This window comes from Equus quagga, chromosome 2, assembly GCF_021613505.1.
Source record: "Equus quagga isolate Etosha38 chromosome 2, UCLA_HA_Equagga_1.0, whole genome shotgun sequence".
Classification (NCBI taxonomy): Eukaryota; Metazoa; Chordata; class Mammalia; order Perissodactyla; family Equidae; genus Equus; species Equus quagga.
In genome coordinates, this window is record NC_060268.1 from 136,290,319 (window position 1) to 136,315,195 (window position 24,877).

Genomic DNA, 24,877 nt, shown 5'->3' on the forward strand with positions numbered 1-24,877 from the left:
TTAAATAATTTATCCCTCACAGCAACCTTATGAGGGAGATGCTATTATAATCCTCATTTGGTAGATGAACTGAGGCACAGAGAGGCTAAATAATTTGCCCAAGGTCACACACAAATGATTAAGTTTTATTTTAATGTTATCCCAGTAGGATATTGAGTCTATAAAAAGTGAGAGGATTAGAAATCTTGGTATCCCCCTGACATACTGACTTTTAAGACTATCGTTAGGTTTTAGAGATCCTAGACTCTCCTTTCTTCAGCTTGGACGATATGACTGATAGGAGCTCAATCTTTCAGTTTGTCAGTATTCCCTAAGCAGGCTGTGGTCTTAAACCATGTATGTGAGCACAGACTGGGGAGTAAGTTCTGGTTTGCATCACTGCAGTCATCTACATTGATTAAAAGAATGGCCTGGCAGCGAGGTATGGGGCATGGTTGGCCCACAAGGTGATTGAGGGTTAACCTGTAGTGGACATTGGCATGGTAAGGACTATGAAAAATGCTGGGTGACGAGACGTGTTAAGAAACAATGCCCATGACAAGGATGAAAGTGTGGAGGAGCTCAAGAATGTTTGCTCTGTTTCTCAGAAGCAACCCCATCACCTGGAGTTTTCCTGCCTGAATTTCTCTCCCAGCTTAATATGTTTTGTTCCTGAACTGTTTTTGTGTGCCTTGGCTGTTTAAAAATTTTGTTTTTCCTTTTCTCTCTTCTCTCCCTCCCTCCCTTCCACCCCCACTTTTCTCTCCCTTGGTAGCCTTCACATGGTGACAAGACTTCTAATCCTGAAGTCCTGAAATGGATGAATGATTTGGCTAAAGGTCGTAAACAGCTCAAAGGTAAATGCCAGCCAAGGGTCTCTTTTCCCGGAAAGGAAGCAGTTAAAATAGGGATAATGTGCTACAGGGTATTTTTGATTCTTTTCTACCTGGGCCCTCTTAACCTTGTCTCTCACCTAGATTGGAGGTCTTATCTTGAAATAAATGGTTCTGGGTCCCCATCATTGTTTGGCCCCATTTAATAAATCTCCTTATAAAGAGACTGAGGACCTTCAGACTCCCAAGTGGAGTGATGAACTTCAGTAACAGGAATATTTCAACATGTGGAGTAATAACTTCCCTGGGTTATTGGATTCTTGGATGTTAGAAACCGAAGAGACCTGAGCAGTCATTTACTCCACATACCTCACTGCACAGATGAGGACATTTATGTCCAGAGAGAAGGAAAGGTTACATAGCTGGGAGGTGGCGAGCTAGGTGTAAAACTTGGTTCTCTTGCCTTCTAATCCAGTGTTCTTTCTGGAGGTGGTGGGAGTATTAATTAACTCTAAAATCCATTTTAAAGGACTATGGTTATTTACTAATAGAAATTTATTTTCTTCTTCTCTCCACACTCTTACTTCAATAGGTAGAGACATGGAAGTTTTTCTAAATTTCTAGAAGGATGGGGATAGAGAACTGGAAAGGAATATTAATTCAGTGGTATTAAGCTATAATGAGGTAGCAGGTTTATAAAATATGCAGTGTTTAAACACCATGCCAGAGTCTAACTAAAAAACAAATATCAAACAAAGAAAATGAGCTATGTAATTGAGAAATCAATATAAATGACCTCATTCACATGACCAGTCCCCTAGCATATTCTGAAATGTAATTCCCTGGTAGGTCCCAGGTGGTTTTTTTTATTTTTAATTATGTAGGTTTACATAAAGCCACATTGCAATACTGGTGATTCCTGGATTTTAAAAGCTGGCAGTAGACAAAATTGTGAAATCTGTCAAGTTGGGGCTGGCACTCCCATTTCTTCCTTCCCATTCCTCCTGTATTTTCTCATATGTCTGCATGTGTAATGCCTTCCAGAAGTAACTTGCATTTCCACCAGGGCTCTTAATGACTGCAAACCTTTCAAAGCCCAAGTAAATGCATCTTTGAGTGTGGAATCTCAATGCCATGGTAGGTTACAGGTGGAAACTTTGGGGCCAGATACCGCTGGCCTTCCTCCAGAACTCCTCTTCTGAAATCTAAAGCACTGAGTTACTCCCACACATGATCCTCCACCTCTATGAGATCCCAGCCTCTAGAGCCCTCTGTTCTCACATCTGATTGGGAACTTATGCTGTTGGCCCTGGTTATTAAGGCTGCCCTTGCCCCGTGGAAAGGCATCATCAACTCTGTTCATTTCCGCTGACTTGGATCAGAGGAGGGAAGTCCTGAAAGGCTCTCTGCTCTTATTAGGACCAGTGAATCCTCCTTGCTTATGGTAACTCATGGCCTTTCTCTTAGAACTGAAGCTGAAGCTGTCAGAAGAACAAGGGAGTGCTTCTAAAGGCCCACCTAGAAACCTGTCCTGTGAGCAACCCACAGTCCCCAGAGAGAATGGGAAGCCAGAAGCTATGGGCCCTGAGCCAAGCTCCTCTGGAGAGGAGACTCCTGATGCTGTATTGACATGCCTGAAACAGAAGAGAGAGCAGCTTCCCTCTCAAGAGGATTCTAAGGTACCTCACCAATCTTCATAGGGCCCCAAAACTCCACACAGTGCCAGTAAGCATGGTTTTGACCAATTTGTCAGAGCACTTTGGCACCACATAAACCTCTTTAGGAGACTCGCTCTGAAATTTCAGTCAGATGAGTTTCTAGTGGGTTACTGGCCATGACCTATGGGTGTTGCCACATGATTACAGGGTATGTTGCCATTCTGGAGGTTATAGTGTTGCCTGTTGATGGGAAGAAAATGGCAAAGACACTAGGGTATATTGTATCCCTTTCTCCCCCAGTTTCTCTCGATAAGTTGGCAAATGAGCCCAAGACTAGGATTACAGTTCCATTTTACCATATGTTTTATTAAAAGACAATAAAGCAGGGAAGAGATATAAATAGTAAGGGAAGTAGTTTAGTATTTTTAATAATAAGAATACAGAGGTAGCTGTCTAAAGACTTCAGCTTTAGGCATCTTAGTTTTGAAATCTCTGTGAGACATCCAGATAGAGTTGTCAATTTTAGGCATTTGGATATATGAGCCTGGAGCTCAAAGAAAAGATTTATTATAATTAACAAAGAAGAAGATGAAAGCAATTAGTATTTACCTGATTAATCCCTCCTTATCCTGCATATCTATGCTTACATTTCCCTTATGCCAAGGAACCTTCCTTGTGGTCTTTCCTGTCTCAACTCTAAGAGTGGTGTGGTTGCCTTTCATTTCTTGAATAAGAGTTGTAGCTACTCTGTCACAGCTCTAACTATGTTGTATGCCATTTTCTGTCTCTCATACTACACTTTAAGCTTCTTGAGTAGAAGGGCTGTTTATTGCTCGTGATCCTGCAGTGTCTGTACATAGTAGGCATTGAATAAATGTTTCTAAGTGAATGGACAGATTAATGAACAAACTAGCATATCTAACTTTGGAATGAAGTCGTCTTGAGGAGAATGCTGCCTTTACCTGCTCTATTGTACATTATCTGGTCTTAATCCTAAGGTGCCAACAGATGCCAAAGCCCAAAAGGCTCACCTCTATGCTCCCGGACTAGTCCTTTACCTTGGGACTTGTGATCTACAAGTAGAAATGGGCCCTTAGCCCCCTATATCTTTATGAAATATTTTAGACTAAAAATAACCAATATATGTTGTGACAAGTGAATAGAAGGTTTTCATCCACTTGGCCAACTTATCCCCTCCTCCTACACAGAGTCTAGACTTCTCTGAAAGCCAGTGGATAACTTCTGTGTATATATGTAAATACTCAAGCACATCTGTGATTATTCTGATGGGCTTCCCTGTATTTTATAGTTATCTTGACCACATCTATAAAAGCAACTTGGTCAACAACCAAGTCCTAATTCTATGTTCTACTCAGTTGACTAAGGCAGTGACAGATTGGTATAATAGAGCAGGACTGAGTGCTTGAATGAGCCACTTTCTAATCATGCACACTTGGCAAGTGAACTAATTCTCTGAGATTCAGTTTCTTCATCTATAAAATCCAGATATCTACTTATATAATTATTGTGACAATAAAAGGAGATGCCTGGTGACTGGTGGGCAATCATTCATTTGCAAGATTTGAGTGCCTACTATGTGTTGTAAACTATGATACATGCTGGATATAAAAAGTAAACAAGATAGAGAAGCCATGAGAATCACTGCCTTCATGTTCTTCAGGGAGCTGGGATACAACAACAAATAAACAATTCAGTAAATAGAATCATTAAGATTTTGATAACTACTCTACAAAGAATTAAACAGATGATATGATAGAAAATAAAGGTATGGTTTCTACTTTGTGTAGGGTGATTAGAAGGCCAATAAGGTGACATTTAAGGAAGAAGAATCAGGAGGCCAATAGATCAGCAAAGAGCATTCTAGACAGAGGGAACTCTGAGTATGAAGGGCTTGAAGGAAGAGCTGGTGTGTACTTGGAATTCTCAGATCTAGGGACCGGAGCACAGGATGGCATGAGATGAAGTCAGATAGATTGGGGCCCATCACATGGAGCTTTTAGACTGTGGAAGGTATTGGGAAGCTGTTGAATGGTTGTAAGTAGGAAAGTGACGTGGTGTGATTTACATTTAAAAGATCTTTCTGATTGCTGTGTGGAGAATAAATTATAGGGGAAAAGAGTGGGAAAGGGAAGATGAAAGGGATGGCTTGGACTAGCATATGTAGCCTTGGAGATGGAAAGAAGTAGACATATTCAAAGAATATTGTGGAGATAGAACCAAAAGGACGTGTTGAATCATTGGGTGGGAGGGAGTGAAGGAAAAGAAGAAGCCAAGAGTGTGATGGGTCCATTTACTGAGATAGGGAAAACTAGAGGAGCAGATTGGGGTTGTGAGTGAAAACTCAGGAGGTCTGTTTTGGACATGTTTGAACATCTTTGAGGAACAGAATGACCAACCATCTCAGTTTTCCCTGAACTTTCCTGATTTCAGTGCTGAAAATTTCATGTCCTACAAAATGCTTCGGTCCTGGACAAACTGGGATGGTTGGTCACCCTATGCAGGTATTTAAGTCAAACAGTCACATGGAAATGAGAGTCTGAAGATCGGAGAAAAATCTCGAGTTCTTTAGAAGTCATCTTTGTTTAAATGGCAATTTATTTCTATTATTCTAAATAAAGTAAAATGAAGTATCTGTTGAACTGTTTAATAAGTGTCAGAAGCCCCTTCAAATAAACCTAGTGTCTCTGCAGTAGGCTAAAGTTAGGCCCTTTAAGTAGACAGCATCTGTAGTGGAACATGTGGGCCTTAATATCTAAAGCTGCAGTATTGTTTCTGGGAGAGCTTACCATAGCAAACTCTGAAGTGGCTAGTCAGCTATTGTGGGTCCTAAAGGGAAGTCTAGAAGCCACAGCAGAATCAAAGGGAGGATTGTGAATTTCCAAAGTAGCCAGTATTATTCCTGGCTCCTCAGTGAGCTCATTAGCGTTTGAGATGATCTCATTAGGTCCTATTTCTTTAAACTCAAATTGACAGGTAATTTTCATCTGGGGTCCTTGCTTTATAAACTGATGAAAATGCATTGAATATTAAAACTTCCAAGACAAAGAATTATTTGTTTTCTAAAGAAACCTTTATTATGACTTTTTCTGAAATTTTTGCATTTGATGTTCAGTCAGAGCTCATATTAAAGCTGGCAAATCCTACAGCCTTGCCTTGTCAGTTCAGATACTGCTACTGAGTAATTTTCTTCCTCTTTTATCTATGGATGATTTTTGGAGATAATCACTTCTGGGTCACAGGGTATCCGTTGAGCACTGGAAATGAATGAATCATCCCCTGGGTCAGATTGTAGTGCCTATTTATGTCCTTTTTCCTTTGAAAATCCTGAATTTATGCTGGCACATATACCCATTTTATCACCCTTTCCAAGAACTGTAGGTAGTGTCAGATGTACAGCACAAATGAACATGCGGATAAGTAATGGCAGTTATTTCTTGTGGCCCCTCACCAACTGCAGCATCTTTGAGGAGGGAGACAGATCTTTTAAAAGGATGGTTCCCTTTATTTTTCAAAATCAAATAAAAATTTAATAACTGATTAGTGGGTGGTTGTGCATTGGAGAGACTTAGAGGAAAAGGGCACCCAAAGGAAGAACCCATCAAGTTCTTCTCCCCACCTCCCCTTTAAAAAAAAAAGAAAAACAACTGTTGAATAGGTAATACTTTGTCACAGAGTTCAAAAGGCAAATATAAAAGGTTGCACAGTAGAAAGACTCCTTCCCATCCCATTGACGAGCTCCAGCTCTGTCTCCAACCCCCAAGCAGGTAACTCTTGTTATTAATGTCTTATGTGTCCTTTTAGAGTTTCTATAGAAAGCATATACAAGCAAGTATCAATATACATTCTGAATTTGCCCCCTTAAACAAAAGATGGCAATCTGTACAATTATAATCCTTTTTTCACTTTATGTAGTCTGGATAGCTTTTTCTATCGAGACAGAGAGCTTCTCATTCTTTATTTTAAAAACTTATTCTTTAATAGTACCATGGTATTCCTTTTTTAGTGATGTACATCATTGATAGTAAGCTCAAGTCAACTAGTTTGATAGGTTAAATAACATTTAGTACACCTGATTCTGTGCCAGGGACATTTACATATAACTTATTAAAAATGATCCTTATTCTGCATATTGGGAATCCAAGGTTCAGAGATAACATAATTTTCCATGTTAAAACGAGCATGTGAGTTTTGAGGCTGGTGATCTGAACTCATGTCCTCTGGTTTCAAGGCCAATATTAATCTGCAATGCCCTGCTTAGAAATCTAAATTGACCAAGCCATTCTCTTCAGCAGTTGCTTTGTATGACTATGTTCATTACTGATTTTTTATGCTGTTTGACTGGTTAGTTCATATGGTCAGGCTTGTTTCACATATACTGTCTCCCTCAGTAAGGGGCTGGGCAGACTTAGACACAGGGAAAGCTTGGCAGGACTTGACTCCCTCAAGCCAAAATGTAGTAGATTCCCGTCACTCACTGTCCAGAGAGGAGAATGTCAGTTTTACTTCTCTCTTTAGGAGAGAGCTCATTTATGGGGATGATTTGAATGACTTTATTTATAAATTTCTGTGGTTTACTGTGAAGGAATACATAGGACCAGTGCCATGGGGAGAAATGAAAACAAGCATGGTGGTAAAAGCACTTAAGCTATGGCAATTTCTTCCTAAATAGCTTTCTGACAGGACCTGGAAAGAAATATACTTGGCCTGGCCACTCAGCAGCAGTTCTCTCTCTTGGAAAGCTGGCTTGTTCGGGGACTACTATTCCAGACCTTGATGATCCTAATAACCTACTGGACAGGGAGCCAGGAGTTTTTTTTATATCAAAGTCAAGCTATCAGCAAATCAATTATGTTCTAAGTACAGTCCTCTCTTGCTCAACCTCATCTAAGTTTCACTTCTTCTGATGCCATAAAAATGAAGGAGCAAGAAGTAAGGATAATTTTCTTTTGAGGTTTATCTCCTTATATTTATCTTTAAAATCTGACAACCCATTCATGTTCCAGATAGCTGTCTCTGGCTGTTTCAGGTGACTCAACATGGTCCTTGTTTCCTCCATTCACATAACAAGAATCAAAAGTTAGATACATCTAACATGCTCCAGACAGCCACCAATATGCAGAATTAGGGAGGGAGGATGCATTTCAGAAACAGAGAGCCATTGAATTCAGAGGAGAAAATTGTCTGATTCCTAGCAGAAAGTGACTGAGGAATAGCAAAGTCTAATGTATTTCTGCCCCTGAGATTTGGGGTTCCTATCCAGCAGAGCATGCCTCTTGACTCAGTTTCCTTATGAAAATTGACTTTGCAGGCCTCCTATAGCTTCTCTCCATAGGCCTGTTGAGTAGGGACAGTTCCTGGCGCATAGTTTCACCACTAATCCTTCTTGAGGCAGCCTGCCTTCCTGCCCAAGTCTGAGGATGAAGATGTATGGAATTAGAGTTTTGACAGTGTCTTGTACTTAGGGCCATTGAACCCTCATGATCCAATGATCATAGAATCATTAGAGTGAAAGATGAGTGCATACATTATATATGTACCCTGATTTTCATTTAGCATCTCTGGAAGATACTTTCCTATAATGGCATTCATCATTATAACTTGCTTTTTGGTCACTCTTTTCTTTTTCTCTCTCAGGACTAAATGTAGTTTTTCTACAATCCAGAGAATATACTAAAAATAAATAAAATCACAAAAATCAAACTGCTATAGAGAAATGCCATAATAGTTAAATGCATCATTTTCTGAAGTGCTTTCTATGGAATATAGGTCCGAATGAGACACTGAATGAAAAACATTATTTCAATGTTTTCTGAACTTTGAGGGTTTTTTTTATCACCTATTAAAATCTCATGGAGTACATGAAATTTTTTTTTTTTGGTGGAAAGGTGTCATGACTAATGTAGAAATGTAGGGCTCTTGGGGTTATTTAACTCATACTTAAAAGGCCTACAGAGAGAGGTGAGCTTTCTTTCTACTGAAAATAAAAGAGCCTGTAGAATTTCTATCAAGATTGTTAAAAATTAGAGTGCTTTTGCAGATAAACCTGGGTTAATAGATTGTTAGGGAAGGGGATGTATTGGCTACTTTGAGAATTTAAAGATATATGTGATATAATCTTTGTTTTCTAGAAACTTCAATTTTAGGGGCTGGCCTGGTGGCACAGCGGTTAAGTTCACAGGTTCTGCTTTGGTGGCCCAAGGTTCGCCAGCTCGGATCCCGGGTGCGGACCTATGCACCGCTTGTCAAGCCATGCTGTGGTAGGCGTCCAACATATAAAGTAGAGGAAGATGGCCATGGATATTAGCTCAGGGCCAGCCTTCCTCAGCAAAAAAAATGGAGGATTGGGGGCTGGCCCTTGGCTGAGTGGTTAAGTTTGCGTGCTCCGCTGCAGGCAGCCCAGTGTTTCGTTGGTTCGAATCCTGGGCGCGGATATGGCACTGCTCATCAAACCATGCTGAGGTGGCGTCCCACATGCCACAACTGGAAGGACCCACAACGGAGAATATGCAACTATGTACTGGGAGGCTTTGGGGAGAAAAAGGAAAAAAATAAAATCTTAAAAAGATATATTAAAATAAAAAAAAAAACAAAAGGAAGATTGGCAGTAGATGTTAGCTCAGGGCTAATCTTCTTCAAAAAAATAGAAACTTCTAATTTATTTGGGCAGACAAGACTAAAACACAGAAAACAGTTAAGGCCCAGATAATGAGATAGAGAAGTTCAGAGAAAAGGGAGATAAGTATGGGCCAGAATGGTTCTCAACTGGGATTGGAGTAGGGTAACATGAGAATAGCTAGGGAGCTTCAAAAATACACATGCTTGAGCATTTTCTTTTCCCTCAAGATTCACTCTGGGGGCCCCGGAAGGCAGAGCCAGATAGCACACTTGGGCATGTGTACTTTGATAAAAGATACCTGGGTGATTGTGCTGTGTACTATTTCTACCATTCCCCTCTTGCTGCCTGCCAAGTGAGAACCACTGGACTAGAGTGAAAGGGAGGTTGTGTGTAGTAGACATGTAGGAAATTAGTGCAGGATGCACAGCAGGGAGGAAAACTAAGGCAAGCGGAGGAGTTTGGTCACTTTGGATGGAGAGGTAGGTAGGAGGTTAGATAGACAGAAAGATGATTGATAAATAGAAAGCTATGTAAATTTTTATGTACAATGTCACCTGGTGAAAATAGTGCTTAGGGATGGGTCATATAGCAAAGGGGTAATAGAATGCATTTGTAGACAAGAGGTTATGAAATTTTTTAGTTGGAAGGAACTTTGTAACACCTCCTTGTTGTATAGGTAGAAAATTGAGAATTCAGAGAAGTTAATAGTTTTATCCAAAATAGTTAGTTTATATCAGAGCTGGCCAGTAAGCTAGTGTATATTCCAAGCATGTAGTGATGAAGACCTGGACAAGGTTGGTGGTAGTGAATATAATCATGAAAGCCCAGATAAAATAGATGTTTCAGAAGAAAAGTCTATGGGTTTCAATCTACCCAATGATTTTTTAAGAATGAAGAAATAATTAAAGAACAGGTTCCATACCATTTACACATTGAGGATTCCTTAAGACAGCTTTAAAAACATCTTTCTAAACTTGGAGCTATCCTTCAGGAAACTTTTCCCAGAAGAAAATTGGCATGTGCTTTATACAGTATCTTACAAATGACTTCCCCTTTTCTAGTTACTGTTGCATTATAGTATTAATAATCCCTTATGTTGGGGCTTCAAGACTTTTTTTTCTGCCTGCTAAAAATAGTGATGTGTTTTCTTCTTGTCTGAGAAAGGAACAATAAATAATTTCATGTTTTTCAGGTAACTAAGCAAGACAAGAATCTCATAAAGCCTCTTTATGACCGATACAGAATTATCAAGCAAATCTTGTCAACGCCCTCCCTTATTCCAACAATTGTAAGTCAGGGTGCTCACATTAACTAGAAACTCCTATTTGTGCTTTGTTTCGATGGTTAGTTAGGGAGGCAGCACTATGAGAGTTATAAAGGAGCCTTCTTGGCAGTGTGTGCTGCTAACCAGGCCAGCTGGTATTTAAAAAAAGTAGAAATGTGGTCTCCCTCATCCCCAATACTATATTTAACAGTGGCTGATAATTAAAACTATTGTGAAACAGAAATATAGAGCAACCGTGGTTTTGAAGCCAGTTTTAATGTTTGCTTTCATTGCTTGGATGAGGAGGACAAACGATGGATTTCAGTTTGGCATTATCTAATTTACAACAAAGCAAGACAAAACAAAGCCTTTCTATTCTGTGTGTTAATTTTTCTCCTTTAATAAGAAAATTGACAGGATGTTCCTTGATATAATGCAACATTTGTTTTTGGTACCATTTGACCATCACTGTACAAGACATAAGTAGATTTATCTTAATAGAAAATATGAATATTGAAATTGAGTTAGACTACTTTAATAAAGAATGATTTATGGGAATACAGAACTAGAAAAGCCCCACAAATCCTACTCGATCAATATTAAAACAGTCACTTGCTCATGATATCAATATAAAAAGGAATAAACATTAACAAATATAAATTTAAGTGTACTTGAGCACATTTATACTTCCACAATTTTAATTAAAGGCAAAGACAATAATGATTCATAATCTTTGAAATTTTCCCATTAAGGAAGCATAATTTAAAATGGGGTGTGATGTTCAGGTTTGCTTGCAAGAAGATCTTTTGGTTGTAATAAGCATTACCAGAACAGGTTAAAGAGTAACTCCATTTCGCTTTGGCCTGCATAGAGCTCTTCTCTGAATCTGTCAATTTTCTGAGTATCATCTGTATCTAAATGTGGCCCACACCAGGACCTGATTTGGGGTGACAAAAGGTGTCTGGAGTCCATCTCATCTTAATCCATATAACTGTTATGAAGCTGGGGCCTAGAAGTCTGGGTCAAAGGAAGGAACTACTAGGCAGTGCAGCCCAGATTGGAATATCTCCTGGATGTCTGTGCCTTCTTTGGCCCAGCAAACAGAGATGAACTTGGTGAGCATTTTAGCATAGGATGGGTGCCTCTTTGCTCATTAACTTCTTTAAGTTTTTTGATGAAACTGAGGAAGAGTTCCTCTTGGTTGCTTTCTTCTCAGTAGCCATAGGGGTCACCTCTTGTTTTCATGGTGTCTATTTATGGTTCCCCTTCCTGTTTTTGCTTCCTCAAGAGGTACTTAGCATTTTGTGACTTTATTTAAACTCTGCCTGTGATAAGCAGGAGGAAGAGGACTCTGATGAAGACTGTCCACAGGGAAGCCAACAACCTTCTTTGCCAGATCCAGCATCTCACCTTTCCGTTGGCAACCACCTCACCTACTCTGAGACTGAGGCTGTTAGAGTCCTGCTACCAGATGAAAAGAAAGAAATCAAACAACCCGCCCTCTCCATGTCCAATTTACATGAGGCCACGATGTAAGTATGAAGCCTAAGTGTGGAGTCTCTCTTTAACTTCTTCTGGTCTGGGGTACCTTATATGTACCTAAGAAATACAGAAGAGCTATTAGACTCTAAAAAATGCTATCCACCAGAGTAGCCTTAAAAAGCATAATCTGGTTGTCCTCTTAACTAGAGAATTGAGAACACAAAGCCATGAGGAACCAAGGCTCCCAATAAGGTCCTAAAGATGCCATAAATGCTAATGTTCAGTTTGCTACAGTCACATATCTTTTTAGCAGGGTCTGTCACCAGTCTAACTCTTGGCAGTGGGTGAAGCAAAGCTGTCCTTTAAAAATGCTGGACCAACAGGAAATGGGATCCTGTGGTGGGTCAACAGTTGTCAGAGCCTTTATCCTAGTCTATTCCATTTAGCTAAAATGGTTTCTTCAGATTGGGAATCCCCTTGGCCTTAAGTAAGTGAGCTGACCTTGTCTTCTAATGGCCCCTCAGTCAGGACCTATTTGGATTTTTATTAGTACTATCATTTTCATTATTCGGTAGCTGGCATTCCTCTTGATCATTTGGCCTTCTTTGGTTTTTATATTACAGGCAGATTATGAGATTTTCTTTAATAAGTATAGTACAGTGAGTATGCCCCAAGATAGAGATGGAATCCCCAGAAATATATGAGGTGAGACCAAGGACTAAGTTGTAAGTTGAGATTTTAGTGTACTTGTAGAATCAGTTGGTACCTGAATTTCGGCTCACAGAAGAGGGTCATGTTTGGAAACAGAAAATCTTCCTTCCTCCCTCCTTTACCTTCTTCTTCCCCCCCCACCCCTTCGCCTTTTTCTTTCCATTCTTTGTTTCATTTATTTATTGGTTGGTTGATTGCTCTAAAGCAGCTGTTCTTAACGTTTTGGGGACTTTTTTGAAAGCAATGGAATCTTGGTCTTTTTTTTTTTTTTTAGAAAGTGCTCATATATAATTTCAAAGAGTTCATAGAGTCTTTGAAACTATACACAAGTTCCCCAGATAAAAATTCCTGCTCTAAAGTATATGACTTTTCTCTCTCAGTAGAATGGAGTAGAATTTGCATTGTAACCTTAGCTTTCTTTTGGGTCTTTGTTTCATTCCCAAGGGTTTTGCCATTCTCCCATACGCTAGATTAAGGGTAGAATTTTCTTTAAAGTTTCTTCCTCTTGTGCCTCTTATGTTCAGGTTATCACCCAATACTGATGAGTATTCCTTCAAAATGTCTTGTTTCTCCCTCATCCATTCATGTGGCCTTTACCCTCACCAGTTTTTATAATGGACTCAGTCTGCTTTCTCCTGTCTGTCCTTTCTCCCTTCCTATGATATTTTTATGAAGTAATTTCCTCTGCTTCTATGCTTCCCTATGGTCAGTCTCCTCATGTGCTATACTTATTCAAAAGATAGTCTTAGGCAGAACACTTCTGTATCATAATATGCCTTTGCTGAACAGATAAATCTGCTCATGATGATCTCTCAATTATGCCAGAGCTCAGTAATGGCAAATATATATTTTACTTGGTATAGGCCTGTACTTCTTGACCATCTTCGAGAAACTAGGGCTGATAAGAAGAGACTTCGGAAAGCCTTAAGAGAATTTGAAGAACAGTTTTTTAAACAAACAGGAAGGTAAGTATGGGCAGAGATATTTTTTAAGCTAATATTTCTTAGCACAGTATGAATGAGCTGCAATTTGTTTGCAGGAACAATGACTACAAGATAGAATTTCCACAGTGACTTAGACCCGGGATTTGTCTAATACGACATTCTGATAGTGCCATTATTAGGTATGTTTTATGGGAGGCTGTAACTATCAAGTATGACATCAAGCTTTAAAAAATAATGGATGAACTCCAAAAATCCCTAACTTGGCATAATAAACCTCATTATAACTATCAAGTTTATCTAAATCTTTAAGAAATTTTTGATTTTTCAGCCCATATAACTTCTTTGTTCTTGGTTACTTCATCCCACAAGTTATTCCCTACTTTATTAAATAATTCTTGTTTTGCTTTAAGTATATCATTTAAACTTCAGGATTTGCCCTTAATTATTTTATTTCAGGATTTGGTCAAAAGTTCATAGCTATTCTTTCTATCTTTAAATAAACATTTAGCTATATCCTCTATTTGTCCTCAATTTTTCTATGTCAACTCGTCTCATTATGCACTCCATTAGTTTTCTCTAAATTTTGGTGTATCATCACCAAAATTATATATATATATATATATATATAAAATCATGAGATAAGGGTTATTGATCTACTTCTGGAATAGACAGATAAATCACTGAGCTATCCTGAGCCTGTCTCCACGGTTGTAAGATGAAATTATTGGATTCCCTGGGATATTTTGGGAAGCTATGGCTGTCATGTAGAATGTCAGTCTTAAAAAAAATAATAAAGGGTATAATTTTTCCAAAGTCTCAAAGTTATTAAGGTGGCTGAGGTGGGAGTTGTGATACACTGGCTCCTCGTATTCCTCTCCATCTATGTATCTGCCTTCCCTGAATTGCTTTCATTTCAGCAGACTGAGGGTTATCCTGATGCAGAGGGACTGTTCTGAAAGCATCTTGAAAGCTTGGTCTACTCACCTCTTAGCGGCTTTTCCATTTCAGTCCTCCAGGGCAGTTCACCAGGACTGGAGCTATTAAGTCAGAAACTTTTTGCATTCAGCAAATACAGATGTAATCTCACCTACTTTTCTACCTGGAATCTTCCTTTCCACTTGATTGCTATAAGTCCAAGTTATTTACCTTTCTGCTGATGTTAAGTAATCTAGTAAAGTGTTATGTGGCTGCTAAATTTAGAATGTAAAATATAATTTGTTTTCTTTTTGCTTTTTCTCCTTTACAAAATTTCCATATGACTTTTACATTTTTACCTGTTTGAACCCAGGAGTCCACTTTAAAGAGTTTGAGAACTTCCCAATGTGCTAGTAGTCCTGCCTAATGGATCTACAGTGGCACTTGGCATGCCTTTGACATACAGGGAAGTTAGTTATGTTCTACGTATAGTGTTCTACTGCACTTGTGAGTCCTAAACCTACTTCAGATATACCTACGTTGGATTGAGGTTGTATGCCCTCTTGTGGTAACATACTTATACTAAATGCAGAAGAGGTGATACATTAAAACTGAAACCAAATAGTTGAATGGCTAGGAAATATGGATCTTAATCTTGTTTTCCTAAGACATTTTATTAGGATGGCCTAACTATCCATAAGGTCAAATAACCATGCAAATGGATTACTAAAAATTTTAAGATACTTTAAATGTTCTTGGTAATATTTACCGTGCAAGTGGCATAATCACGTAGATATGACATTATAAACAATTATGAGCCAGAGAATTGTGCTAAGCACTTGAACATGTTTTATATAACGGGAAGACTGCTTTAGGAAATACCCAGCAAAAATTTTCATTCTGACCAATGCACTCTTGTTTTAGCAAAAAATGGAGTATGCAGGACCAGGGAAAAGTTACATGATGGATTATTAATGTTCCTAAATTAGACCATTTCTTCACTTAGATCTGTCTACGCAAATTAAGGTGGTTATTTAGACACCCAGTTATAGGTTTGGGCCACAACACTGAATGGAGGCAAAGGAATTATGTTATATAATTTAGACAACATTTAGGAGGAACCCTGTCTATAGATTTGTGTACCGTTCTCAGTTCTATACCAGAAATTGCAGGGCCGTGTATACTGGTGCAACACAAGTAGATAACTATAGTCTTGGGAATATTTATAGATTAACTTATTTTTTTATTTGTAAGAGATATCATTATATCTTTATTAGTACTGGGAAAATAGAATGGTAAAACATTAAATGTTAGCTATTTACCCATTTTCAGCCATACTAATATTGGCGAGTATTTGTGTTTTATATTCAGTAGCAATCGTGGTGACTTCATCTGTGCTTTCCACGTCTTGTTATTTCAAAGTCATGGGTGGAAAGGTTTTAAAAGCACTCGCCATTTTATCAACAAAGGAGACAAGAACCTTTTGAGATCCTGAAGCAGTTATTGCCCTTTAGAAAACATAACCTGGCAACATATTTTTGTGGGATGGCAAATGGTTTTAACTCAAGATGTTACTTAATTATTCCTCAGAGTAAATGACAAGAACATGTAGTAGTTAGAATGCATATGTATAAAAATCTATGCATTATCAACTAGTCTAAGTAAAATCAGTGTGTAAAGAGAACCACTGCAATTTAAACTTTTATAAATTACTTCACTCAAGGAGTTTATTTTTATTAATATAATTCCTGTAGTATTTTTAGGTTATTTTTAACAACTATCACTATAAGGGCTGAACATTCTGCACAGGCATGGAACTGTGGCATGGGTAATGGGAGAATGACTAGACAAGGAATGCCTTGAGGTTCTGGGTTTTGTTTTTTCCTCAGACTTTTTCACTTTCCCCATTGTTATATGTCTACGTACTGGACCATATATTTGCAAAACCCCTATGACATTCAAGTTCTCAAAGGGTACTATTTTATGCAAACCTAAAAACACCTGGAAGAGGGAGTGAATCAAGGTGAAGGGAAGGTAAAAAAGACATGATGCAAAAACCAGGTGGAAACTGCTACCCTGTACTTTCTCATGTAAGAATTGTAAAAGGATTTTTAATGACTTGATTGTGAACTAATAGACAGTATTTTCTGTTTTGCAGAAGTCCACAAAAGGAAGATAGGATACCAATGGCAGATGAGTACTATGAATACAAGCACATAAAAGCCAAACTGAGACTATTAGAGGTTCTCATAAGCAAGCAAGATGTGGCCAAAACGATTTGAAGTTTAGGAAATATTTGTGATCACTTTCACCCAAGATAAAGTCAAGTTTATTTTCCTCTGCCGCTCTTAAGTAGTTTTGACATACTGAAAATTGAAGCACTTTAGTGGTAGTATTAGCTGTTCTGTTTTAAGAAGAGATGGCAAGTGTGATTATAAATGAGAAAGAGGGATTTAAATGGGAGGAAAATACCACAAGTAACAGTACAATTGGAAAAAAAAAATCAACCTCCTCCATGCCCAGGAGAAAACTCACAATCAGTATAATTATTTCAGAAAACATCTAGTATTTTATCAAATCTAAATAACATAGAGCATCCACTTGTTCAATGGGCCACTTTTCAGGGAAAGTCTATTTAGTGTCCAAAGATTGCTTATATTGATATATGGAAAAGAGCATGATTTTTTTAAAAAACTCAGTAGGAGGAGGAAAAGAAACTCTTCTTATGGGAGAAGGAATACAGCTACTAAGAATGTAATTTATTTGAAACTTCTAATAGATTTTTAAGTCATAACGAAAACGACTACCTTGTCCCTTAAGTCTGCTAGGCTTTCAGTACCCTAAAATATACTAGAATGTGTCACTGCTAATTTTTATTTCTATATAAAAATAGCACATTATTTTATCTGTTATTTGAAATTTTACATTTCTGATTACCAAAGTTCATTCTGATAGCATGTAGTTTGTGAATTATCTTTGTCTATAATTGACAGATGTTTATATTAAAATAAAATATTAAAATTTGAAAATAGGTATTTTGGATAGATATGTGTCTGTAGTATATAATCTAATGTGATCATAGTTATAATTGCTAATCTTTTTGTTTACTATAAGATTATATAACTATTTTTCCATTGGGAATAGGCATTTTCCTTAATGTTCCAAGGTCTGTACTTTGTAAAGTCAAAAAGCTTTCTCGTGAGTTGCACTTATTCTTCATTCTGTACAAAAGGAAAGATTTGGAAATTGTGTGCTATGACACCTTGGAGTAGAAGCCAAAATATTTTATTTGCTTCCTCAACTTTAGTGTATATTTTTTGTTATTTTGTACTAAAACGTGTTTATTATTTTTGCTTTTGTAAAAATAAGTGAAAGGTCAACATTTTCTCTCTTGTACCAACCATGTTTGTATTTCTATTTTCTGTAATGTTTAAGCATGATACTGAACAAATTCACATTTTCATATAGTTTGGATGGGAAAAATACTGACTGTTTCAGAAGTAGACTATTTCAGAGGCTTATTGTTTTCTCTGTATTTATCTGATATTTTATAACTTTTATGAATCAGAATAATGTCCTTCATAAATTTGTTTAATTAAAGTCATCTACTTGTAACAGGACAGATACACAACTATTTGAAGTTTACAAACTACATCTTTGATAAGGAAAATGGTTTCGTGACACGTATACAATTGCTATTAAATGTAACTCTATATATTCTATATGATTGTAAATATTTTATACAACAATACAAATAAAATATTTTTCTATTATATTTATTATGTTGAAACACAGTAGTTGTTTCCTGTTAGCTAATATAAATAACATAAATAACACTGTCAAACAACAAGTTGGAAGTGCTGACAATTCTAGGCTTCAGGATTTAACTCATGCTGCAATTACACCCTTTCATGCGATTTGGAGTTATCCCAATATTTGTTCAGTAGATTAAAATGAATGCATATTTAAACACCATTTATAAGCCGTTATTTTGTATTTTGCTAAAGCAGTTTATATAATTGTTTTGTTATGTTTGGCATAAAGGAAAAATAAAAACATTGCAGCATCTAGGCAATAAAGTGTCAGATGGAGAACTTAGGATATTTCATCATTGAAAGCAGTGGGAAGGGTAGGGAATAGGAAACACTAAAACGGCTCTGAATGAAATTTGAAAAGTGGCAGTTTGCTTTTGGTGATAGCGGCATGTGCATGCTTCAGTGGAAAACATCTGGTGATGAAAATGGACAACAGAGGATCAATGCTCCTAAGGGAAGAAAAGGGACTGAGTAAGAATAAGAAAAGCGAGCATTAACGTCCAACACTGATATTACAGGTTTTGCAGCTGGGATCTTTCTTTGCATTTGCAGTAGACAAACTCATGAGCTGATGACCAGTGATCTCTGCCACGGTGCCCAGAGAAAGATCCACAGGGTCAGTGTAGATGACTTCTAAAATGACATCCTGGGCATGGTGGTAAACCAGCACCCCGTCTTCTTCTGTGCAGGTCAAAAATTTATTATCCTTGGAATTTAGTTGAGGAAGGCGCTGCTTACAAAATTCATCTCCTGGTGATCCCACAGGGGCAATAACAAGAATCACATAATGATAAGCAGTGTACATACAGTAGAAGTCCCCAAAGTATAAGTTAGTGTTGGGGTTAAAAAGTTTTTCTGCTGCAATCTCAAACCTGTATCTTCCATAAGGTGAATCCTGGGGTGGCTTCCCAGTGTTGAATTCGGTGCTGCAGCTGAAGAAGATGCCTTCTAATTTTCCACTGATAGGAGAGCCATGGCTACCACTGTTATCCTTGACAGAGGGCTGCATAGCATTTCCATGATGTTCTCTGCAAGAGAAAAGAAATGGTCAGTGCTTGGTACAATACTGGAAAAGTTACTGATTTATAGATTTGAATGGTGATAGGCCTAAAAGTCAGCTGTCTACTATTAAAAGCCTGAATTCTCATCCTACTATCAGATCAAGGAGAAGGCATCTTTTTTTAAGGTATGCTTTTTTTTTGGGTGAGTAAGATTGGCTCTGAGCTAACATCTATTGCCAATCTTCCTCTTTTTTTCTCCCCAGTGCCCCAGTACATAGTTGTACACCCTAGTTGTAGGTCGTTCTAGCTCTTCTATGTGGGATGCTGCCAGAACATGGCCTAACGAGCAGTGTGCAGCTCCACACCAAGGATCTGAACCGGCTAATCCTGGGCCACCAAAGAGGAGTGCATGAACTTAACCACTCTGCCATCGGGCTGGCCCTGAGAATGCATCTTTTGACATTACCTATAGATGCCTAAAACTAGCCCTGGTGGTCTAGTGGTTAAAATTTGGTGTTTATCATTGTGGCCTGGGTTCATTTCTGGTCAGGGAACCACACTACCTATTGACTGTCATACTGTGGTGGCTGTGTGTTGCTGTGATGCTGAAAGCTATGCCACTGGTATTTCTAATACCAGCAGGTTCCCCCAGGGTAGACAGGTTTCAGTGGAGCTTCCATACTAAGACAGACTAGGAAGAAGGAAATGGCCACCATTTCTGAAAAAATTGGCCATGAAAACCCTACGAATGGCAGTGGAGCATTGTTTGATATAGTGCCAGAAGGTGAGAGGATGACACAAAAAGACCGGGCACGGTTCTGCTCAGCTGTACACAGGGTTGCAAAGAGTTGGAATCAACTAGATGGCACTAACAATAACAAATAGATGGTTAAATTCCAGCCTTGACTCTAAGTAAGGTAAGCTACAAACCTTGGAAGTCTTTAACATAATAAATTTCTTGGCCAGAAAAACCAAACTGGTATTAGAACTCTTACATCTGAAATCACATCCATTATATGCCTACTGCATTTCAGAAGTGGCTTTTTGAAGAGAAAACTGGACTAACAGTACTGGTTAGTTAAATATGTTGAATGTTTCTTTAAAATATGCCAGAATTTAGTCCTAAAATGAGTGCTGTCCACATATATTGGCACAAAGTATTTTGTTTTATTGTGGGTTTATTTTTTTTGACCCAGGCACAGTTTACTAATCAGGTCCTCTCTCCTGCATTTTTTCCTTTTTGCTTGAGGAAGATTGTTGCTGAGCTAACATCTGTGCCAATCTTCCTCTATTTTATGTGGGATGTCACCACAGTGTGGCTTGATGAGCAATGCTAGGTCCGTGCCTGGGATCAAAACCTGCAAACCCCGGGCCGCCAAAGCAGAGCACGCAAACTTAACCACTACACCACCGGGCTGACCCCCTCTCTCTTGCATTTTGCTTAGAAAAGAACTGGTTATTCTCCCTTTACCCTGTCCCCAGATCTGTTTTCTACCCTTCTCACCTTCCACTGTGGACTGACTCTATCATCCAGTTCTTCCTTGCCCCTTGGTCCCTTCCCTTCCAGTTCTACCAATAAGAGGCACCAGCAGATGTCGGGGAGAAGAAGGTAAAGCCTTGAGTGTGTCTTCCTCTACCACTTCCATGCTTCAGAGCCTTGTGGTTCTGGCAGGGCTGGATTTGTCTATAACTACATATCTCTGACTACTTCTCCTGCTGGGCACCTCTACTCCTCTTCTCTTCCCAAGAATGGTAAAACCTTTCAACTCTATAGCATCTGGCTGCTTTAGCATCCCTTATTAATTGCCTTAACTCTCCCCATACATCTGTGAATGGTGCTTTTGTTAAATTTTCTCCAGAATTCCCTGAGTGTGCCTTCTCTTCCTTGACTGGGTCTTTGACCAGCATGATTTAGGATGAAAATTACAAGCTACCACTCAGGCAAGAGAAGGTTCTCCCAGTCAACATGCTCCTTAAAGAGTGTGGGTCATTGAGGTGTGCTCAAGATCTGCCCGTGACTTTAGAACAGCAGTAAGTCTCAAATTCTAGTGCCTGAAAACTACCTAGGGAGCTTATTAAAAATGCAGATTCAAGGGAAGACCAAGAAACTGTCAGAGATTAGAGAAGACTAAGGAGACATGACAAATAAATGTACTATAATATCCTGGATTGGACCCCATATTTTTACTCTTCCTGTTGTTCTTTCTTCCTTCCTGATATTCCACAATTCCTTCTTTTATCATTTCCTTCCTGTTTCAAGAACTTCTTTTAGTCATTCTTTTAGGGTAGGTATGCTGGTGACAAATTCTCCTAGTTTTCCTTCTTCTGAGAATGTCTTGATTTCCCCTTTATTCCTGAAGGATATTTTCACTGAATATAGGATTCTGGGTTGACAGTTCTCTTTCAGAACTTGAAAATATTGTGCCACTTCTTTCTGGCCTATGTAGTTTCTGATGATGTCATTCAAATTGTTTTCCCTATAGATAAGGTATCTTCTCTCTGACCACTTTCAGGATTTTTTTCTTTATCTTCAGTTTTCAGGAGTTTATGAAGTGTCTTGGCATGGATTTCATTGGGTTTATCCTGTTTAGGGTTTACTTATTAGCTTCTTGAATCTTTAGGTTTATGTCATTTGCAAAATTTTGGAACATTTCAGCTATTATTTCTTTGAATAGTTTTTCAGCCCCACCCTCTTCTTACTTTCCTTTTTGACTCTGATGACACCAATATGTGACATTTGATCTGCCATAGTCCCATATGTCCATGAGGCTCTGCTCATTTTTTTTTTAGTCAATTTTTTCTCTGTTATTCAGTTTGGGTAATTTCTATTGTTTTGATTCTTCTGTTTCTATTTCTACTGTTCTGTTGTTCTGTTCTGGTTCAGGTTTACTCATTCTTTCCTTTATCCTCTTGATTTTGTTTTCAGTGTATCCACTGAGTTTTTTTACTTCTCCTACAGTGTTTTTCAGTCCTAAAATTTCCATTTAGTTTTTTATATCTTCTATTTCTTTGCTACTTCTATTTTCATTTGTTTCAAGTGTGTTTGTGATTGCTTGTTGAAAAATTTTTACGGTGGCTGTTTGCAAATCCTTGTCAGATAATTCCAAGATCTGTATCATCTTGGTATTGGTATCTGTTGATCATCTTTTCTGATTCAAGTTAAGATTTTCCTGGTTCTTGGTGTGATGAGTATGTTTCAATCATATCCTGGACATTTTGGGTATTTTGAGACTGGATCTTATTTAAATCTAGTATTTTAGTAGGCTTCTTCTGACTATGTGCCAATGGGAGAACTGTGGCGGGGTGTTACTTTATTGCTGTCAGGCGATAAACATTCAGGTTCCCCAGTCAGTCTCAATGACATGGGGCAGGGGAGGAGGACGGGGGAGGGACTAATGGGCAGAGGTAAGAGTTTAGGCTCCCACTAGGGTTCTGCTAACACAGTCTAGCTGGGAGAGGGAAGAGTGTCTCATTATTGCTCCCTATGTGGCCTTTACTGACACTGCAGGGCAAGCTTTATTATCCCTCGGCTGTGGTGAAAAGTCCTGGTTTCCACTAGGCCTCCTGTGATACCACAGTGGGGAGGGTGACAGAGATCTCATTGCCACTGGTGAGGGGTATAAGTCCAGTCTCCCCACTCAGTCTTCTCTGACACCACCTCCAGCAGGAGATGGAGGAGGAGGGGAGGGTGCTTCCTTACATGTGGGAGAGGGTGGATGTTTAGGTTCCCTATTTGGCCTTGGCTGGTGATGGTGGGAATAGGTTTTTTTTCCATGGTGTTTGGCCGGAGTAGGAAAGTTATCGTCTAAAAGATTTCTGTCTTCAAGGCTGTCCCTTTGTTGGTCATTTGGGTACACAGAGCAGACTTTCTAGGGTGATTTTTTTGTCTGTGCCCATTGGCATTTCTGGGTTGCTGGCTTCTCTAGCACCTAGTCCAGAATATAAGAGCTAAAAAGAAAACCCAGGAAACTCATTATTGTATTGTTCTTTGAGCCGAGAAATCCCTAACCAGTTTACCTTCTCTCCACCTTTCAGAGTTTTATGTTTCTTTGATATATATGTCCAGGGTTTTTAGTTGTACTTAGTGGGAGGAAAAGAGAGAAGTGTATCTACTCTATCTTGTCCTGGGTCAAAAATTCTTATCCTTGTTACATTCTCATTAACAAAAACCAAATATCAGTATATGTGTCCTACTTGAATCAAGTGAAATTATATGAAATAATAACAGCAGAAAAGATATAAACAGGAACTTAGGCTAGAAGAAATGTCCTAATATCAGTGACAGGCATCAACTTTGAGGCTATACAATCTAGCACCAAAAAGTACAGGAATTCCTACACATGTCTATCAGTCTCAGTGGATTCCTGAAGAGAAAACTTTCAGAAATAGAAAGGTGTTTTAAGGACAATTCGTCTGCTTAGTGAACTTGAATGAGTAAGAGAGAAAGTGATATTTTGATCTGGGGTAAGGGAAAGCAATATTCATTTAGGAATTCATTTCTAGAGGAAGAGATCAAAATGAGTTCATTCTATGTGGACTGAGTCAGAATTTATCTATGGCTTTTTCATAATTTATAATGATTTGGAGTTTGTCAGGTAAGTGAAAGGTTCCTTTCTTTTTCTTTTTTTAAAGGTATGCTCTTTTTTGGTGAGGAAGATTGGCCCTGAGCTAACATCTATTGCCAATCTTCCTCTTTTTTGTTTTTTTTCCCCAACCCCCCCCCCCCCCCCCCCGCCCAGTACATAGTTGTATATCCTAGTTGTAGGTCATTCTAGTTCTTCTATGTGGGATGCTGTCACACCATGGCTTGATGAGTGGTGTGTAGGTCTGCACCCAGGATCCAAACTAGCGAACCCTGGGCCGCTAAAGTGGAGTGTGTGAACTTAACCACTCAGCCACAGGGTCGGCCCCCTACAATTTTCTAATAAAGGTTTTTTAAAAAGCAATGTTGAAATATTGTACCCATGCGTTGGCAAGTGTATTTATTTATATATACTGCATCAAGATATAATTTACATGGATTTTACAACTATTATGGAAAATCCAACAAAGGTAAATTTCCTTCATAGTAGATATATCTTTCAAACTAGTATATTGAAATCAACCATACACTATATACAATAACTTTTTTCATTTTACATGCTCTCTGTATTTACCTTTTTTCTTCTTGGAAGAACTTTTGAAAACAGATGAAGCAAATTTTAGAGTATCTAAGGACCAGAAAAACAGAAGGCCAGTTCCCATCCAAAGGATGGAGAAAAATTAGAGAAATACTGACCTCCAGTGGCCACCTACAATAGACACTGGCAATAGTCCAGACATCTAAACCTAGTACCAAAGATGTATTTATTTATTCTATTGATGTATTTCTTATTAATGAAAATAGCAAAGCGGATCTTTTATTCTTTTCAAATTTTATGCTTAACAAATATAAACAAATACCTTTCTTGTTGAGTGTATATGGTCATTCCCATTCAACAATTGACAGGTACAATAATTTGTGTTGTATCTCTCAGTCTGTACTCTCTAAATTAGGTAAATGGCATCCACCATGAATTATATAGACTCAAGGGTAAATAACTTGACAGCTAAGAGAATTCTAGACTAAACTCTGTATCCATAGAGAATTCTAGACTAA

The 24,877-nt window shown here is 38.3% G+C and overlaps 2 protein-coding genes across 9 annotated transcripts in view; one reads left to right on the top strand and one right to left on the bottom strand.

The window, feature by feature from the left end:
- Nucleotides 1–16,713, top strand: part of FAM13C (family with sequence similarity 13 member C) — a 116,611-nt gene extending 99,898 nt beyond the window's left edge. For 3 of the 6 annotated variants that reach the window (XM_046654177.1, XM_046654171.1, XM_046654176.1), the window contains 6 exons: nt 755–836; nt 2,280–2,491; nt 10,300–10,395; nt 11,707–11,903; nt 13,428–13,529; nt 16,582–16,713. In XM_046654177.1, the coding sequence (XP_046510133.1) occupies nt 755–836; nt 2,280–2,491; nt 10,300–10,395; nt 11,707–11,903; nt 13,428–13,529; nt 16,582–16,705 (813 nt within the window). In that variant the 3' untranslated portion in view covers nt 16,706–16,713. The remainder of the gene's footprint in view (nt 1–754; nt 837–2,279; nt 2,492–10,299; nt 10,396–11,706; nt 11,904–13,427; nt 13,530–16,581) is intronic. The other 3 variants (XM_046654172.1, XM_046654174.1, XM_046654175.1) reach the window with 3 other exon arrangements.
- Nucleotides 16,714–18,731: 2,018 nt separating this feature from the next.
- PHYHIPL (phytanoyl-CoA 2-hydroxylase interacting protein like) overlaps nt 18,732–24,877 on the bottom strand; it is a 65,866-nt gene continuing 59,720 nt past the window's right edge. For all 3 annotated transcript variants that reach the window (XM_046654178.1, XM_046654179.1, XM_046654180.1), the window contains one exon: nt 18,732–19,266. In XM_046654178.1, coding sequence (XP_046510134.1) covers nt 18,732–19,266 — 535 coding nt within the window. The remainder of the gene's footprint in view (nt 19,267–24,877) is intronic.